This window comes from Eumetopias jubatus, unplaced genomic scaffold, assembly GCF_037043125.1.
Source record: "Eumetopias jubatus isolate StellerSeaLion01/CBP00866 unplaced genomic scaffold, mEumJub1_p1.0 scaffold_16, whole genome shotgun sequence".
Classification (NCBI taxonomy): domain Eukaryota; kingdom Metazoa; phylum Chordata; class Mammalia; order Carnivora; family Otariidae; genus Eumetopias; species Eumetopias jubatus.
In genome coordinates, this window is record NW_028274822.1 from 87400909 (window position 1) to 87421050 (window position 20142).

Consider the following 20142-nt stretch of genomic DNA (forward strand, 5'->3'; position numbering starts at 1 on the left):
CCCCCGTAGGAACGCAGCTAAGGGGCCGCGTGTCCCTTCCTGCTGGAAGCAAGGCGGCGTACTCGCCACAGGACCAGAAGAGAGTATTTTCATAAACTCTAGGGATGGCACATAGGTAGTGGGAGAGGGGTTGGTTTCAACTTCCCTCAATACGGCTTTTATGATAATGTATGGAAAGGACTAAGTATTTTTCCTTCCAACCTCCTCCTTCTCTGCCTTCGAATGGAGCAGCCAAATGGTGGGAAACAGGAGCAAGATGAAGGAGCAGGAAAAATTCTAGGTGATCTATGATACTTACTGGACATGCTCACACACACACACACACACACACTCATGGCACTCAAACCTCATTGTAGACTCATAGTTTGCCCCAATCGATTACGTCACCAGATCCAGAGAAGGATCACCCCAACCTGTCAGGAGAGGGAATGAAGGCCCAGGGAGAGGGAGCAACCTGCCCAAGGTCACACGGCACAGGGTCCATGGAGCCTCGGATCTCCTGGTGCCGTCTAGCCCCAAAGTGGCTGTGGACACTGGCCTCCACGCAGGGCGGGGCCCAGAGCTCGTCCTTCCTCATCATGAGCTGCAGCAGTAGCACCTGTCTGTCTGTCTCTCTCTCTTTCTCACACACACACAGACGGAGGTCTTGACTGAGAAGCCGAGGCTGCCTGGGGAACCAAGTTGCAGGAAGGAAACAGGACCCTCTCTCCTCACTGGCAGGAGAAGCATGGAGGGCCCCCAGCCTGGTATCTCCATAGTGACAGAATCACAGAGGCTGTGGGGCTAAAAATAAAACCTCTACCTCCTGAAACCCCCGTCTGTTCAGCTCCAGCTGCGTGGGGGCTTGCCAAAGCTCTGTGCCACTCGGTGACCAACACCTAAGCAGCAAGGGAAGGCCCCTGAGCCGTGAAAACAGGGGACAGCACACCCGGGTCTCCGGTAACACAGAGCATCATCTGTGACACGCCCCTGAAGAGTCGGCGAAGACTGGCACCCAGGGGGTCCCGGACACATGTCACCCACAGGCTCCGTGCAGGTGAGTGCCAGCAAGCAAAGAGCACCCTGCCCCCGAGGCACAAACGTTCCAGCACAAACAAGTACTCTCCTCACCGCAGCCTCAGGAGGCTCCACTTAAGCCTTGGAAGTAAGAAGTGTTTCTTCTCCAAGTGCACCACGGGACAAGTTTGTCCACTTAAAAAAAAAAAGTTTACATAATACTTAGATTCCCGGGTGGGCTCTCAAAAGCATACTTAACTCCAAAATGGGTCCATGGTATGGTAAACCACCTAAAGTGGCAGTTGAGCCTAGAGTTTTGGAGCCAGAATGCCTGGCATTGAGTCTCTTAGCTCCGTGTCCACAGGGAAGTCACTTTTCCCCTCTGGGCCTGTGTTCTCATCTGTACAATGGCTTAACGGCAGAGGGCTGTCAGAAGAGGTGCCTCGGGAACTCAGTCACCCGGGCACCTGGTCGGTGGTAATTCTGTGGGTAGGCTAGCCTGAGAACCTAACCAGTGAACGCCCCCCATTAGCCATTAGCCGACAGTTAACACACAAGGAACGCCCCCTCACCCTCCATCCACAAATCAACCCCCTGCCTTAGTTTACATTCCAAGTCACCTGCAACATGGGTCACAACTTAGGATTCCTAGGACGATTTTAACTATATTATGGTTAATTTTAAAGACAGAATTCTCAAATAAAGCATGGTGAATGCAATCCCTCATTAGTCACCCAGCCCTAGGTTAATAATTAAGCACCCCTAATTGGCAGAGAAGGAAATGTACAGCACAGCTTCCGAGGCACCATTGCGCACCAAGCTGGCCCCGGGATGGTAATGGATTTCCTAAATCAGCTCATAAAGCTAATTCACATCGAAAGTTAATTAGCCTAATGAAGGCAAGTGTGACTTAGTGAGTTCCAGACTGGCTTTCTGCTCTGACTCAGCTACCCCAGGAGGCTGCCGATGTCATCCCTCCAGCTTTGATTTCCCGGAGCCCTGAAGGAGAGGCCCAGGGGACAGTGCTTCAGGAGGCCATGTGTCTCCTACTGCTATCAGCAGGCATCAGCTAGTGCTCTGGAGGCCACCAGGAGGCAGGACACACGGCCACCACCTTTTCCTGGGGCTGGCTCTGAAACCTCTGCAAGGGAGAGAAACTTCCAGCAAGGGGGAGTCACAGGGGAGCCCAGGTGGGCGGAAGGCCAGGCACCACCAAGCCTCACGTCCCTGAGCAGGAAGATGGCAGCTCAGTGTGCAAGCTACCCCCCCATACGCATGTCCAGTCGCTGCAACCCCAGGGGCATCCCTGGAAGGGAGCATCTCTACCCAGTTGGATGGATACAGAAACCGAGGTGCAGAAAGGCCGCGCCCCTCGGAAATGGTACAACTCCTGCCTCCGGACCCCCAGGCCCTCTGAGCCCAGCTGTGTTTCACTGTCCCCATCCAGAGTCAACATCTCACTGGCCCGGTGACATCGACAGATGTTGACAGATGAGTGGATAAGCAAAATATGGCCCGTCCATACAGTGGAATATGATTCAGCCATAAACAAACAAACAAACAAACAAACAAACAAACAAATTCAGGGGCACCTGGGGGGCTCAGTTGGTTAAACGTCTGCCTTTGGCTCAGGTCATGATCTCAGGGTCCTGGGATCAAGTCCCACATCGGGCTCCCTGCTCGGCGGGGAGCCTGCCTCTCCCTCTCCCTCTGCCTCCTCCCCCCTGCTCATGCTCTGTCTCTCTCTCTCTCTCAAATAAATAAATTTAAAAAACAATGCAGTTCTATCACAACTTACAACCTACAACAGGGATGAATCTTGAGGGCATTATGTTTGGTGAAGTAAGCCAGTCACAAAAGGCCAAACACTTTGTGATTCCACGTACATGAGGCGCCCAGAGGAGTCCCGCTCACAGACACATAAAGTGGAAGGGTGGCCGCTGGGGGCAGGAGGCAGGGGGCAGGGGCGAGGGCATTCGTGTTTCATGGGGACAGAGTCTCACTTTGGGGAAGATGAACATGTTCCGGAGACGGATGGGGGAGGGGGCTGCACAACTGTGAGTGTGCTTACCGCCACTGAACTGGACACTCAAAACTGGCTAAGATGGTAAATCTGATGTGGTGTGTACGTTACCTCACACACAAAAAGGAATGAGGCACAGACCCCTGCTTCAACGTGGATGAACCTCGAAAACATCATGTTTCTTTGAAAGAAGCCGGACCTAAAAGGTCACACATTGTGCGACACCCTCTCTATGGGACGCCCAGAGCAGGAAAATCCATAGAGACGGAAAGTAGATTAGTGGTGGCCAGGCGTTGGGGGAGGGGGCGGGGAGCCGCTGCCAACGGGTGTTTCCTTCTGGGGTGATGAGAATGTTCTGGAAGTAGACAGAGGTGGCGCTTGCAAGGCATTGTGAAGCAACTATATGATACTGAACTGTCCACTTCAAAAACGGTTAATTTTATGTTCTGTGAATTTCACTTCAATTCAAAGAATGGAAAAGGACATCGAGGGACCCTTCCCGCCTACTCCCCAGCTCGCAGGTGCCACACAGGCTGGAACCTCCCTTTTCCCTCTGTGTCCAGGCCTAAGCATAGCCAGAGGCTGGGAATCCTTCTGGGTTATTCCAAGCACCAGTCGGGAACAATCAGGCAAGCAGCCACCTGGGCAGGCAGGCGGGCCAGGCCACCTTCCCCACATCTCCTTGCATTCAGAGACTTTGTGAACCCCCTCTTTCCAAGTTCACAACCGGGCGAGGCACTCCAAGGAAGCCAAAAAGGGCTAACTCAGGCCCTGCCCTTGAGAGCCCCACCCGTGGCTGCGTCACCTGGACCCGGGAGCTGTCCCAAGGTGACAACCATCCAGGGGGTGACTTACGTAGCATGAGGAGCTCCAGGGATGCGTCTCTGTCTGGACCAAGGACCCAAATCCACCACTCTGGACATATGCCTCTAGGCCCTCTGGGAAAAGCAAACCCTCTAACGCTTACAAAAGGGACCCTGACCCGAGCCACCTGCACCAGCTGCTCCCCTCGGCCCAGGGCCACAGGCCATCAGCTCTCCTGCTCCCAGGAGCCCTGAGACTCTAAGGAAGTCAGGCAGGAGGAGGGGACAGACACAGACCAAGAGGGCCCAGCCCCAGATGAGAACCCCGAGTGGATGGTGAGCGGGACCTCCCCCTTCTGGACAAGCTCTGATCATGACCCTCCCAGGTGCACGGCTGGCGGACTGGACAACGGCCCGAATCTGGCCACAGCATCACGTCCATAGACAGCCACGACCTCAGAGCATGCAACACTGTCTTGGGGATTCTGCTCTAAGTCTGTGGACCTCTTTGGCCTCTTTGAAAAGCAAAAGCTACAGAACCAACAGAAAAGGAATTCTGTTTCCCCCCCTGGGAAAAAAAAGGAAAGAAAAGAAGAAAAACATATACAAACCCAAACTGAGAGGTATCGAGCACTGTTGAGACTGAACCTGATCAGGAAATACTGATGGGACGTAACACCACAGCATGGGTGTGTAATGACGTGACTGAACACGGACACAAATGCGAGGAATCGGGACCACGTTAGGTCAAGAGGGAGCTTCCTCTGTGGTTGGTCCAAATCACGACCTCTCTGAGCTATGGTGTCCCTGTGCGTGAAACAGGGCGGGTGAAAGCACTGGGTGCCAAATCATGACCCCTCCGAGCCTCTGTTTCCTTACCTGTAAAATGGGCACTGCAGCATTTACGTGGGTCAAATAAAGCACATCAGGTGGAAGCACTCTGTGTACCGGACGGTATTATAAAAAGGTGGATGAACGAGAGATGGCCCTTCACCTCTGGACCTCTAGTCACTGCCTCTCCCAACACGGTCATCAGGCCCTGAATCACCACCAGCCACTGTGCCTGGGGATTCCAAGGCAAACAAGCCAAGGTCCCTCAGCCTGAGGAGCGGCTGGGCCAGACCAGGGATTCCCCCTGTGGTTTCAAGAGGGAAGAACTGCCTTCTCCTGGAGCAGGAATCTCGGGATCTGGAAAAGTCCATAATTAAGGGCCGACCTTGTTGGGTACAAGACACATGCCATTATTAGCCTAAACTCTCCGAACCCCAGTCCTGCAGTGACCAGGCTACTCGGACAAACACGAGTGAACGGGATGGCCCAGAATTTATGAGCCGGCCTCCATTCACCACCGTGTCCTTGAGTCTCCCCTGTGCTCCACACCCAGCCCCAGGATCTTAAGGTTTCAGGGAAATGGAAAGTCATTCCTCCCTCAGAAAGGTCAAACCCTTGGACTTGGTTTTTTCCAGTGCTCCTTCCGGCTCACCCAGCTCGTTCTGTTGTTCTGTAAGATTCTGAATTCCTATTCACCGCCCCCCCCGCCCCCCCCCACCGCCAGAAAGCCGGGCAGAACATTCCTCAGGAAGGAGCCCTTTAGCCAGGGGAAATCACAGGGGTAGAAAGAAAAATGAGTGCTCTAAACCATGGTGCCCAAGCAGAGCGGGGACGGACTGAGCTGGTCAGCAGTCCTTCCCGCGGACCCACGATGCTACGGTGAGTCACTGAAGGCTGGAAATGAAAGAAAACCAGCGTTCTCTATCACAGTACAGGATGGGAGCTCAGCTGCATACTAATGCAGGGATCTGTTAAACACCTCCCCTGCTCCGCCCCGCAGCAAAGGCACAGGCGGCAGGGCATCCAGCTACAAATTAATGAGCTCCTTTCTGCACTGGATTCATGCAAATCGTGCTCTGGACCAATTAAAGAAGCCACTTCAGAACTTTGCTTCACTGTATTGGAAAATGTCACCCGCACGGAGGAAAAATGAGGTCTTGGGTTAGGCATGTCCAATTGACGGCTAAACAAGCGAGCGCGCTTCCAGAACTCTTGAGGCTTTTGTTATTAGTGTTTTTAGTGTTGGGTTCTTGAACACATCAAACAAATTTCCTTTAAACTAGTAGTTACCGACTGCCATTGCGGAAGGCTGCAGGCCTCCCACCTCCCAGATGGTTCAACCACAATAAACGTTTGGCCTGTCAGATGCACAACACTGGAGAACTAATTGAAATATGCTGCAACAAGCAAACCCAAAATAAATGTGAAATGATTGTTTCCCTACACGGGAGCCGCCGAATTGCTTCCATGTCTGGCCGTTCCCTGAAGAATGTCCCCCCAACCCCTCTCGGTGAGCCTCACTTATGTGTGGTTTCCAAAGGCCTTAAATGCTTTTTTTCCATTGTGATTACCCAAGAGGGAAAAATTGTAATTGCAGAAAATGTTTGGGGTTTTTTTTTCCTCTCTCATGAAAACACAAGTGAAAAGTCAACTCTTACAAAGTGCCAAGAAAAGCAAAGCAATTAAAGAGCCCTCCGGTAGGACAGAGGAGGGGCGGGGCACACTATCGCTAACCTGCCCTTAACCGAGCTCTCACCCCTGCCGGGAAACCCCGCCTCTTGGCCAACCTTGTGCCCACAGAAGCTGTTCTCCACTGAAAATGGGAATGGTCTCCTTATTTCTGCCCTGACACACTCCCACCCCCACAGCCCCTTTGCGACGGCTTTTCAAAGGGCTGCAGAGACAGTGCGGGGCGGGGGCGGGGGGGGGGGGCGGACAGCTGGGAGCACCCACAGCGCTGGCCCTCCTCTCTCCACTGGCCTTACACAGCACCCCACTGCCCCGTGAGCCCCCCAGCGGGGGCTGGATTCTTTGGTGGAACGAGGCCAGGTGAGCCCAGCAGGCTGCAGAGCCTGACTCAGTCCTGGCAGGCCGGCAGTGGGGGAAAGAGCCAGCACCCTGCTCCACAGCACCACCGATGAGTCAGCCAGACCCTACGGAGGCCTAGGAGGAAAGCCCCCCACCTGCCGAAAGAGAAAATTCTGTCCATCACCAGGAACCACCTCTGCAAGGGAAGACAGCCTCAGAGAGAAGAACGAGCAATCATCTGCATTACCTATGTTCCAGCTCTTAACAGGGCACCGGGGCAAAACGTTTTTGGAAAGGTTCCCAGGAGTAAGAAGGCCAGGATTTGAGGCCACAGGAAGCCCCACACTCGCCTGAAACACCTCCTTAAGTGGATCATTCGTTTGGGTGAAGGATTACCCTCAGCTCCTCTCAGCAAAGAGCAGTTAGAGGGACCTACGTGGGCTTGCTGACCCTCCCTTGTGTGTGTGTGTGGCCAGCAGGCTTGTGGAAAGGAGAGGTGGGCGCCCTTCTGGAAGAGGGCACAGAGGAGCCAAGGGAGGGGACGTATGCTGAGTACTCCTCCTTTCTCTGGTACCTGAGACACCAAAGCCCAGAATCCGCAGCCCCAGCCTCCATTCCCCACGTATGTACTGGGCACCATCGAGGTGCCCCGTGCTAGATGCTGGGGACACCACGGGGGCAGACACGATGACACTGATGGCCAGCGGGGCCCCTGTCCCGGGGAGACGCGAGGAGAAAAGGGTCTGACCACAAGTACGGCCACAGATGAGAAAGAAGAGCCAAGCCGGGGGCCAACGGGGAGCGGGTGCAAGTCTAGACCTCTGCAAGCTGAAGCTGGTTAGGATACCTCCCTGATCCTGTCTCCTCTTCTGTAAAAATCGGGCAGCAGTCCGTCCTTATCTCTGAGGAATGCCGTGGCGCACCCGTCGAAACAGGCCATCGAGGACGTGCTTTGCCCATACAAGTTGGCCCTCATCATTCATGGATTCTGTATTTACGAACTCCTTACTCACTACAAGTAATGCTCGTGGGGCTTCCGTGGCCATTTGCCAACACGTGCGGGGCAGCGACAAATTCTGAGTCCACCAGCGTATGTGATCCCAGCTGAGGTTGAACAAGGAGACATTCTGCCTTTTGCTTTCAGCTCTCAGACCGAAAACAAGCGTCCTTTTTGGGATCAGTGTAGTGCCACGTTTTTCACATTTTTGTGTTTTGTTGGTGATTTCGCCCTTGGAAGTGGCCCCAGGCCTCGCGCCGAAGCACGCTCCCTTGTTTCTGAGCAGCGATGTGCCTCACGGAGGAAATACCTGAGTGAGATAAGCTTCATTCAGGTGTGAGTGATAGCTGCCGTTGGTGGAGTTCAGTGTTAATAACAGCATCTATTAAATAAGGCATCTTTAAACGGAAACATAAAACGGGGTTCTGTATTGATCAGTGATCAAACGTGTGAGCAGGGCTCGCAGGAACCTAACCCCGCCCGACCCCTAGGACGGTGGTTCTGTGCTCACTAATGCGGTGTTGGCGGCACTTTACGGACAGAACCACTGGGATTAAGGAGCGGGGGCCGTGTGCACACGTGCTGGACCATATACTGTAACTGGAGGTCTTTTGCTCTGCAGGGCTATCACCCCCACAGCTGTGGGGGGGCACATCCACACCCCGCCCATCACGGGGCTCTGAGATGGGATCCGCCTCCGGGTCCCCCGAGTCCTGCTGCTGTTTTGCCTTTCCCCTGCACCCCGACTCCTGACCCCATTCCCACAACAGGAAAGCTTTGCGAAGGATGAGGGACTTCAGCCAGGAGAGGATGGGAAACTGCTTTTTCCATGCTCCTCCCCAACGCTGTTGCTTGGGTTTTTGATGTGTCTGTTACCGGAACCCTGCCTGTTGGTTAATTTTCTTGCCGTCCTCTGGCAAGGGCAGTTGTTAATATGAGTAAGGACAGCAAATCCCAGCTCTCCTCTCCAACGGCGCTCTCTATGTCTTTGGCCGTAAAGCTTGAGCCTGGGTTTGTCATGGTGCTTGCTGGGCTGGGGGGTGAGGGAGTCGGTACCCTCATACCTGTTTTAGGGGAGAAATGGGCCAACGTGCAAGGCTGCTGCCATGATCCTTGCTGGTGTCAAGGGCGAGCACTGAACTGATAATCAGGGACCTGGGTTCCATGCTGAAAGAGGGGTCTTGCCCAAGTCACTTCTCTTCCGCTTCTCTTCCTCTTCAGCTTCTAGTCTTTACCAGGGTGCAACCCTCCCAGCTCCAGTGTTCTCAAGCACTCGGTCAGGGCTGGAGACAATGTGAAAAGGCATCACCAGACCCCCCCATTTTGCCCTCCAGACCAATCCCCTCCCTTCACACCAGAACTTTTCGGGTGGGGCCTTTGTGATTAGACCCTATAAACCCCACACACCTTTACAGGTGCTGCGGCCATCAAAACTCCACCCATTCTTCAAGGCCTGTTCAAATCCCACCTCTTCCAGGAAGTCAGCCCTGACTGCCTTACCCAGAAAGGGCGTCTCCTCCTCTGAGCTGTGCCTGCCATTTAAATATCTCTTTTTTTTAAAAAAGATTTTAAGTAATCTCTATACCCAACGTGATGCTCGAACCTACAACCGCGAGATCAAGTCGCATACTCCACCAACTGAGCCAGCCGGGCGCCCCTGTGCCTGCCATTTAGGTGACACCTATCACACACAACCTGTGTTAACTGTGGGGTACCTCTCCCTAACCACACCATGAGCTGGCCTAAGTTTTAGGTGCAATGCTACTTACTGTATTTATTTATTAAGATTTTATTTGCTTGACAGAGAGAGAAATAGCAAGAGCGGGAACACAAGCGGGGGGGCGGGGTGGGAGAGGGAGAAGCAGGCTTCCCTCGGAGCAGGGAGCCCGATGCAGGGCTCGATCCCAGGACCCTGGGATCACGACTCGAGCCGAAGGCAGACGCTTAACGACTGAGCCACCCAGGCGCCCCTTACTTACTGTATTTAACTCACTTATCTGTCCTGATTTCCAGAAGCATTTTGTGATGACTTATAAAGAATACGGACAGAGGAGCACCTGGGTGGCTCAGTCAATTAAGCGTCTGTCTGACTCTTGGTTTCAGCTCCGGTCATGATCTCAGGGTTGTGAGATCGAGCCCCGCGTCTGGCTGTATGTTTGAGACTCTCTCCCTCTCCTTCTGTTCCTACACACCGCCCCCCTCCCCAACTTGGGCATGTGTTCTCTCGCTCTCTCTCTCTAAAACAAAATAAATAAAATCTTAAAAATATATATAGATTTACACACAGAGACAAAAGAAACGAATAAATGTGCTGACCATGAGGCTCAGTGAATACAGTTCTAGATGGAATACTGCATTGTGCACCAAGCATTCTGGAAGCCAAGAAGAAAAGGTAACCAACCATAATCACTCAGAAAGACAGTCGTGTGGGCGGCAAGGGGAGAATCAGGCAGAACTGGGTACAAATCCAGAGAGCCTTTGGGCAAATTAGTTGATTTCCTTGTGTTTCAATTTCTTTCTCTGAGAAAATGGGGGAAGAATGCTACCTAACTTACAGGGCGCACGAGGCAGCCCTGTGCACACACTGAGTGTGCATAGTATACACACGATGCATGTTTTCGTTCCCCGCCTTCCTTCTCGTGGTCAAAAGTGTAGCAACCTAGTTTCCTGCAGGGGAAGCAAAGTATGCCTGGCCCTAAATTGGAAGAGAAATCTTTCACGCAACACTCTGTTGGAAGCCTTGAGCAGAGGGGGCAATGCCCCGTTACAGTTCTAGAGCAAACCAGACGTGGATTGGTCATGGCTCTATTTAATAACATCCCCGGGTCCCCAGTAAAAGCTGGATAAACATCAACAGAACGAGCTACGGAGAAGCAATGCAAAGACTGCTTAGCTGCATCTGTGTCTGGCGGCAGGAGATCCTGTCAAGCTGGTTTCAGAATGGCTGTCTGCAAGGGGATTGATCTCACGTAAGCAAGGTTGAGAAGTGGCCAGCAAGCCCGCGACTGCAGACTCTGACCACCACTCCTGCCCAGCGCTAAGGCCTCAGGAGTGAGGTCCTTAGAGCCCTTCCATTGCAGAGCACACGGCCCATGGCATCTTTTTCAAAAGCAGCAAGGCAATGATCTTGAAGGACCAGAGGATTCCTCTTCTAATCTTTACACGTAAGGGCACATTCTCCATGACTTAACGGGATGGGATGGTTAGGAGGACATCTGCTTGGTTTTAAAATCGGCCTCGGAGAGGGAGGAGAGTTGGATCCCCCAAGAGAGAACGTACAAGAAGTCGACTTGGGGTGAGGACTCGGCGGCATCTGAGCTGACCCCTCGCCATTCCCCCAAAGTTTTCCTGAGAGCCTACCATGAGCCAGGCACTGGGGACACAGAGAAAAGCATCCCAGCACCACTCCCTCAGACGTTCAGTCTAAGTGGGGAGGTTGGGGGCCACCTGTACACAGATAACTGCCATTCCACATGGAACGTCAGGTGAGGGTAACGCAAAGGTGAAGGTGATCAACTTTCCCTGGGGAGGCCTGTGAGGACAAGCCTGGGTTCTGATAATAGAAAGTTGATAAGAGAGAGGAGAGGAGGCAGGGCCCAGATCCTGAGGTGTCTGTACAGAGCAGAGGAATTTTCTTCCAGATTCCATAAGGAACAACCAACACCAAGAGTAACCAGGCGTCTTAGTTAGGCGCACACAGATACCGTAGGACAGCCAGGCCCAGATCCTTGACCCGGGTAGTCCGGTTCTCTGCCCTACTGCCTCCCCAACACAGGGAGCTGTGGGAGGCCAGAGAGAAGGGCCATTCCGCACTCACCACCCAGAGAACAGCGGAGCGTGTACTGTCCAAGTCATTTGGCAAGTCACTCCTTACAAGAAAAACAGCCCTACCTAACCCGCTGTGTTTCTTCCGCAAAGGGAGAGGGCTGGGAAATCTCTTGTGATCGGGACACACAGACTCTTCAGAGAAGAAAAATAATTTAACTGCAAAAGTCCAGGAGCCAGATGAGCTGGGGCCCTGGAGGCAAGCTGGGGAGAGGGGGCTTCGACTCCATCCAGCCGCGGACGGTGCGCGCGGTGCTGAGCCAGGGCGGGGGACTGGGGAATGATTCAAACTCCACGCCTCTCCTCCAGGAGCTCCCAAGCCAACAGGGAGATAAAAGGCAGGCACAAAAAGTAACTATAAAATAAGGCAGACAGCGATAAGAGCCGCACAAGAGACATTAAAGTGCAGGGACACTTCTGAGCAGAGACAGTCTCGCTGGGGGCCTGGGTGCTAGTTCAGGTCCAGAGGAAGGACAGGGCCCTATCCCCTCAGCTCCAGTGACTCCCAGGAGGGGGTGACAGCCAGTACTGGACCAAGAAAGATGCTCAAACGAGGTCTCCTTTGAAGAATCCCAATCCTGGAGAGGGGGAGGTGGGCAAGCCTGAGACTTTGCAGAAGTGCCGCAGCCCCTATGTCAGAGGTAGGGAGAGGAGTGTAGGATGAAGAATCTAGAATTTCCATATAGGGGCAGCAGGTCCGCTGAAAGGGGACAGAGCTGGAGGACTTGCCTTGAAATGACATTTGCGTAGCAAGCACATTGTTAACTTAGAATGTCGATTTGGGGTTTCTTGGGGGGGGTATTTGCACCTTATCGGGGAGGAGCAAGTGGCCCCCTCTCCCCCAACCAGCCATCAGCTCTGCCCTCGATAAGAAAGGATGAGGGGGCCACTCCAAGAGAGCTGGCACCTCAGGTTACAGCGGGAGAGGGAGACTCTCCGGATGGAGATGGGCCAGATCTTCCTCCAGCCAGAGGGGCACCTGGAGCACCTTCTTCTAAGTTCTGGCCCCTCTCGGAGGGCCACACCCCATGCTTAGGCCCCAGACAACCCACCCAGCCCCTGCCAGGGTTGGAGGGATGTCCAGCTGCAGGCGGGGAACAGCGGAAGGCTGGACAGAGGGCTGTGCCCACCCCTTCCTCCCGGCCCCCTCCTGGCCCTTCCCTCAAGAGCGCGGGCCGGACCGGACAGGCCCAACACTGCACACACACCTGCCCCTTGACCGCGGTGACACTTGTCACTGGGGGAGGGGAGTCCACCGCGCCCCGGCCGCAACCGACGGAAATTCGGAAATTAGCATTTGGGCCCCCCCACCCCCGACTCCGGAGGGCCGGCGAGTCCCCGGGGGCCGGGCTCCGGGTCGAATTCCTGAGGCAGGGGTCCCCGCGCGCGCCACACCCTCCTCCCCGCGCGGGGCGGCCGGGCCCGGGTCTCCCACTTTCCCCTCCCTCCCTTCCTCCCTCCCGGGCAGGCGGGCCAGCGGGGGCCGGGGGGGGGGGGCGGGGGAGCCCTCCGGGGCCGCCGCCCGGTCGGGGTCGCCGCCCCGCGCCCGGCTCTCCGGGGCCCGCCACCGGCCCGGGGAGGGTCCCGGCCGCGCCGCCTTCCGGCCGGGCCGCGGAGACACTCACCCCACTCAGCGCGGCCGCGGTTCCGTCCTCTTCGGCCGCGCTGGGCCGCCGCCGCCTCACGCCGCCGGGGAGGCGCGGGCCCCGCGGCCCCGGCCCGGCCGGCTGCGCCCCGCGGCTCCGCGCGCCGCCGCCGCCGCCGCCGCCGCCGCCGCCGCCGCCAGCTGGCCCCGGGCGAGCGGCCGGGCCCCCGCGGGCATGCTCCCCGGCCGTCGGCGCGGGCGGCGGGCGCGCACGTGCTGGCCCCGCGGGTCTGGGCGCTGGGCGCGGGGCCGCGGCGGTCGAGGCGGACGAGGAGGCGGCGGCCGGCGGGGCGCGGGGCCGGGCGCGCCCGCGGACGGGCTGGACAGCTCTACGCCGCGGCGCCGCCGTGCCCCGCGCGCCCCAGCGGCCGCTGCTGCCCGTGCGCGCCGGGCCCGCCTCGCATTCCCCCACTCGGCGGCGGGCCTGCGCCTCCGTCAGGCCGCGCGGGGAGCGGCGGCGAGTCCCGGCGAGGGGCCGCCCCCGCCCGCCCCGAGGGCTGGGCTCCGCCGGAAGAAACCCGGCAAACTTCGGGCCAACTCGCTGTCTCCCCACCGCGGCCTGGGCTCGCTTCCCCGCCGGGGTTTGGGGGGGTGGGGTGGGGTTGACTCCGCAAACACCGCCAGCCTTGTAACTGTACTGGAGGAGCCAAGTGCACTCGCGGAAGGGGGCGAGTAGGCTTGCGGCAACTGTCACTCTTAAGTAGCTTTCTTAAAAACGAAGGTAGTTAACAAATCTAGGGGAACAAACTGCATACGACTTCATGAGGCCCAAACCTAGATGCTGGCTACTTGAGACCAGATTTGCAGCTGACAGTAAGTTCTTCCCCGGCACCGAATCCATTCGCTCTGGGCTAAAGATGAAAATGCCCCTTGGAAATCAAAAGTAGCGGGAGCAGTAGTTAACAGCCGGAAGGGACGCATGAAGCTCTAGTCCCCAACACTGCAAAAGGCACTGCAAAAAGATCAGAAATAGCTTCATCTTGATGTTTCCTCCCGATTGGACTCTCCAGACGTGAACAAGACGACCAAGAGGGCACTGGGTGAAATTTAAAATCAAGTGTGTATTTAGATTGAGCAGGAATGGCCTTATGTGCCAAGACCTGAAGTAATGGAATTAAATGGGGCACAGCTAAAACCTAGCTTACCTATCAGCAAGTATCACTTTCTGTGGGTGAAAGGCGCGCTCTTCCTGGAAGAGCAAGTGCTAAAATTAAAGTAGTCCCAGACTGTTCTGATAGTCAGAGACAGCAAAACCACCAGAGGCTGCTCATCCCTGTGGTGACTGTCAGAATTGGAGAGGAGGCCAGGAAAGCCGTCATTATGCAACTCTCAAATTACCTGTCTTATGATCTTAGGACGATTGCTCTGAGACCAGTGAAGGTGTCCCAACAAACACAAAACCCTCACCTTCTTCCCTCCACCAAGAGGTGCCTTAAGTCCCACTAAGAAAGGTTTTCAGAGCATACGGAGATCTCCAGAGTCAGGCTCTTTACCTGTCCACCACCCCGAATTGAGCCCCTGGATGATACCATTGTAACCTTGCCATGAATGCACTCAAAACTTGCAGGCCTTAACCCCATCAAAAAGCAGATCTCAGGGTAACCCGGTAGGAATAAATACACTAATATCACAATGCAGTTCATATCCACAAATATTTATTAGAGTGCCTGTATGCAAGAATGAAGACATGATGGTCCCTGCTCTGACAGAGCGTACAATTCCATGACTCCTATACTTGCCTAGATTTAAAAACAACTGCAGCAAGCACTTGTCTTTGCCTAAGCATCAGCAGCACTGCAGGAAGCAAGTGTTTCACATTGTATTTGGTCACTGTTACAGTGCAATGGTGAATAAGACAATTAACTTTGAAGTCTGTAGTCACAGCGATGACATGGTATATCATGTCCAGCAAATGCAAATTTATGGCTTGATTCCTCCTATCTGAGAGGCATCTATTGAAATAAAACATAAATCGGAAGGAGAAAGCTTTGTAACACAGGTCCTAATACTGGTGTAGTTTAATCTATTAAACTGCCGCAGAATTCTTGGCAAAAAATTATCTCCTGCAGAATGTGTGCAATATAATTGGTTTAATCAGACCTGTACATCTCATGACCACACACACTCTCATGATGGGTAAACATGATTTACCCGTAGGATTCTTAAAGGGTGCTAGGTATGCACTTATTTTTTAAAGCTTCTTAAAGCCTCACAGCACAAGTGGCACATTAAAATGTAATGAAAATTGCTTTTGAGATAAAAATTAGAATGACAAAAATGTGTAATTTTACTACATATGTAAGTGCAGAATTCAAATTTAAATAGCATTCAGCAAAGCCCCTGGCTTTTCAGAGTTAAGAAGGGGAACACGGTTCGGTTGTTCGTCAAACTCTAAAAACAATCCTCATCTTTATATACGGCTCTTCTGATGCTCAGTGCCGGCCTTCCTGTGGTCCTGCCTTACAGGCCCCCACGGTGGAGGTCTAGGTATGGAACATTCAAAGGAGCCATTATTTTGGTTACGTGGCCACTTTTTTTTTTTTTTAAAGGAAAATAGCTTGTATTTACATCAAATAACCCTCCCCCATCACCTATTTAAGATGCTTCTGAACTTCTACCCAACAGGTTACCAGTTTTAATAGTCACTTAAAAAACAAACACCTCACACCAGGAAGAGGATCATTTGAACTCTAAGAAATCTCATTTTTCTTGCAAAAAAGTGGAGAGATCATCTCAGACCACCTAACAGAAATGTCAACCAACCCAAGGTCATTCTTAAGTCAACTGCTGGGGGCACAACCTACTTTTCTATTTAAAAAGTCCTAAATCACTACTTGAAACACCTAATTAACTCAATGAATCTGAAATGTGTACTTTTGTTGAAAAGTTACTAAGCACCAGGTACTTTACATAATCTCCTTTAAAATGGAAGGAAGCTTCTTATCGCTTCATCTTATCTCTTGCTGCTGAGGCGGGCAGGCCTGAGCCTGGTGGTGACCCAGGTCCGCATGGCTCTCCCTCCCCCCCCCCCCACAGCAGCTCTGCCCTTAGCCACCCCTACAGCATCGGTCAGCGTCGGCGGGACCGCGTACTGTGCCTCAGGGCTCCTGAAAGGAGAGTAAGTGGGCAGAACCAAGGGAAAAGAGAGAGCAAACTCTATTTGCATTGAAATAATCCTAAAGTGGAAGGTGCACCCAGGTAGTTACTCCCCGGCAGCTCAGCCCCAGCAGGACACCAAGTAGTTCACCTCCCAGGGACACCGGCTACTTTCTGACATCGCCACCTTTGGGGTTGAGTTGTTTTTAAGCTGAGCATTCTATGTTTGTAAATTAAGCACAAAAAAGGGAAAGATGACTCAAAGGATTTTCCTTGGTTCTCCTCTTCAAAGCTATGAAGAAAAAGGTTTTTTTAATGTTTAAGTGACTGCTACTACCCAATCTATGATACGTTTCAAGAATCAAAGCACATGTCTTCTGAGAGGCACAGAGAGGTTTTGATGGGGTTTCCAATCTTTCTTGGAATGAGCCAATGGAGACGACTAGGAAGATAACTCCTTCACAAGATAAAACTATCTCTTCTGAAATGGCAATTTCCTATTCTTGAGAAGGACTTCGTGATAGATGGAGAGAACAATGAATATCCTAGTAATTTTCAAGTTAGATTTTAATGTCACGTATAGGAACACAAAAGGAATACCATCAGTAAAGTCAATCCCTTTACTAGGTCTTGACACAGCTGTACTGGAGCTTGATTAAAATTAACTTATTCTTTACTATAACTAGTTGACTTAAAAAAAAAAAAAGGGCTAGAAAAAAAATACTACGAATAAAGGCACTTACTCTGTTGCTGAATAACCGTGATTAGCCCAAGGTGCTCAACTGGTGGCAGGAGTCAGGAGCAAAGGTTCAACTCAGGGATAGGAACAGGAGAGTCAGGTATCAGATGGCCCCTCCCTATGGAGGACCCCTCTCCCCCAGCAAAGCTGAGAAGGGAGCACCACTGGGGCAGCAGGCCTGGAGCTCAGCCAGGTAAGCTTTGGTGAAGGTGCTCAAAGATAGTTTGAGATCCCTGCTCAAAGGCATACACAGACCCTAGTGGAGTGATGGTTGGCTTGGCTCATTAGAACTACAAGCTACTAAGAGTCACATAAGAAGAAAAAGTTCAAAAGAAAACCAAACGTTAAAACCTGAGCATTATCAGTGGGAATAAATATTGAAAGTTCAATAATTAAATGATAATTAAATTAAAGACGCATTCCAAATGCGTCTATTTATGACCGTGTACAGGTATATGTGGGCACTGGATTCCGACCAGCCACCGAAAAGTGGGCAGTGGAGCAGCCCAGGCTTGACCAGCAGTCAGAACATATACCTGCTAGTGCTGCTGATCAGAGCACAGCCTCCTGCCCACGTGCCACTGCCAAGGCCAGGAGCTGGAGCCCTCCAGCAAGGCCAAAGGCCCAAGGCTCCAACTACACACATCCTGTGTCTGTGAACAAGCAGGGGCGGGTGCTCTAATCCAAACCTAGCATTCTTACAGCACCTGCTATGGCGGGAGGTTTTTTTGGCAGGGAGGAGTGCGGGGGGGTTAAACACATCTGCATGGTGACTGGCGGCTGAAGCCACGTACCCGGGGGAAACCACCTCACTGGGTGGTGGTCTGTCTTCCATCAAAGCTTCATCCACCAACTTATGGCCACAGCAGGGACACAGTTCCACTCAGAATGCTGGGCGCAAAGCTACAGCTCCCCAACTGCTTACCGTTTTCTGAAAAGTACTACATATATGACATTAGAGAATTACAACTCTCATTTTTCCTTCCTTACAGACAATAAAGTTCAAGGAAAACAAAAGGAGTCATTCATAGTTTCCAAAGCTTTCCAATATTCCATTATTTCCATTATTACTATTCTAATATTCACTCTAAGACATGTTCCTAACAGGAACTGCATTACCATTAAAAAAAAAAAATCCCAACACAACTAAATTCCAGGGTATGCTGCATTTTTCTTTTTTTTTTTTTTGCATTCAGCATGTATTAGTCTATTATTATAGAAGCTATTCTTAAGCATTTATTTAAAAAAAGAATCATATTCACAATGTAGAACAAGTATAAAATTAGTGTGCAAAGTTAATTGTAAAAGGATAACACTATTTGTTTAGAAACAAGCTGCCTCCCCTGTTTACATTTCCTTACTATTGATATAAACTGGAGACTTACACTATTTAAAAATAATACTTTTTAAATAGTAAAATATACAAGAGATTCCTGAGCATAACAAAAATATCTTGAAAATATGTGGCCATTTGAAGTATAAAACAGTAAGTGTAAAGAATAGCATGATTGTAAAACTACTACTTGAAGGCTTATAAACAGTACAAAACAGTTTGCCTTTTCTGAGTGCATAATTATACGTTAGTGCAAACAAAAACGTCTCAAAATTTAATGGCTACAAATCTCAGAGATTTGCAGAGGTGCGCAAAACATGAAATTTCTTTAATGTCATTCGAACTGAGCCCAGTTCTCGATTAATCCTTTCCAAACGATCTTCCAAGGCTTCCTAAGGGAGAATAACAGGAAAAGTTTTGTTAGAATTCTGCATCGAGTTCACTGGTTCTATAATTACCACCAAATTGACCTTTCTTTTAGCAAAGGAGCAGGTAGAAACATTCAAATTACAGAGTTTTTTTTTTTTTTAACACAAATCATCTTATTTATATTATTTCTTTAAACAATGCAAATCAATGTTTCAACCATTCAAAACAAATGCTGCACCTCAGCACCTTAACACATCCTCAGTACCAGTGCTACTTAGGAGGATGCGGAAATCTCAGCAAGCGCAAGACTGAGCAAGGAGGTGATTCTCGGATTCTGCTGAACTGAGGACAGAACGAGAGGAGCCCAAAGGTACTTCACACATGTCACTGGAAGAAATGGATCGGTGCCTTATCCCACTCAGGCGTATGTCAAACAACTTTCTTCTGACAAGAATTTCTAAGTTAAAAAGGAGGGAACACGCTGGAGAGTTTCTTCCAAGAAACAAGAGATTTCACAAAGAATCAATGTAACAACTGCTATTTTTAAATAAGCAGTACTATTGTTAAATAAATAGAGCCTGGAATATAAATTTATCATTTTAGGTACTTTATTCAGTCTTAACTCCAATGGTATCCTGAAATAAAACTTAAAAATTCCTCTTTAACAACTTTTAATTATAAAAGGATCACATAAGGTGCGCCTGGGTGGCTCAGTCGGTTAAGTGGCTGCCTTCAGCTCAGGTCATGATCCTGGAGTCCCTGGATGGAGTCCCAAGCTGGGCTCCCTGCTCAGCAGGGAGTCTGCTTCTTCCTCTCTCTGCCCCAACCCTGGCTCCTGCTCTCTCTCACTCACTCACTCTCTCTCAAATAAAATCTCAAAAAAAAAAAAAAATTTAAATAAAAAAATAAAAGGATCACACGTTCATGATAAAATATTTAGAAGACAGAGGAGTAAAAAATAACCAGTTCCTCTTTCTTGGGTTTTTTCTGTAGATATCCACATCATTAAGAAGAAAAATAAAAACAATCAAATTCTCTACTTCAAAACATTTTTCAGCTGAACTTTTGTTATGAAATATCTTTCTATGATATCATTTTAAATTAATTTGCAATATTCCATTAGATTTAACCAAGACTCTTTTAGCAGAAATTTAGGTTGCTTCTAATGTTGGATACCATAAATATTGCTGCAATAAATATTTTTAAAAAGATTTCTTTGCACACATCTGTAAATATTGCCTTAAGAATCATTCCCCCAAGTAAAAATGCTAGGTCCGAAGAGATGCAAAAATCTAAAGCTTCAGAGAGAAGTCAAACTATCTTCCAGAAAGTTTGTGACAATTTCTACTTCCACCTGCCATGTATGAGAATATGCTTTTCTACATCCTGGGTACTGTTTTGTTTTGCGTGTGTGTGTATTTAAATACCTGCCTATGTAAGTTTTTTTTTTTAATGAT

The 20142-nt window shown here is 51.1% G+C and overlaps 2 protein-coding genes across 13 annotated transcripts in view; both read right to left on the reverse strand.

The window, feature by feature from the left end:
* PITPNM2 (phosphatidylinositol transfer protein membrane associated 2) overlaps window positions 1-13216 on the reverse strand; it is a 131133-nt gene extending 117917 nt beyond the window's left edge. For 3 of the 4 annotated variants that reach the window (XM_088019453.1, XM_088019456.1, XM_088019455.1), the window contains exon 1: window positions 13129-13216. The gene's annotated coding sequence lies outside the window, so the exon portion shown is untranslated. The remainder of the gene's footprint in view (window positions 1-13128) is intronic. The other variant, XM_088019454.1, reaches the window with a different exon arrangement.
* A 4977-nt stretch (window positions 13217-18193) lies between these two features.
* Window positions 18194-20142, reverse strand: part of MPHOSPH9 (M-phase phosphoprotein 9) — a 56190-nt gene continuing 54241 nt past the window's right edge. For 8 of the 9 annotated variants that reach the window (XM_028092450.2, XM_028092445.2, XM_028092452.2 and 5 more), the window contains one exon: window positions 18194-18708. In XM_028092450.2, coding sequence (XP_027948251.2) covers window positions 18607-18708 — 102 coding nt within the window. In that variant the 3' untranslated portion in view covers window positions 18194-18606. The remainder of the gene's footprint in view (window positions 18709-20142) is intronic. The other variant, XR_003607452.2, reaches the window with a different exon arrangement.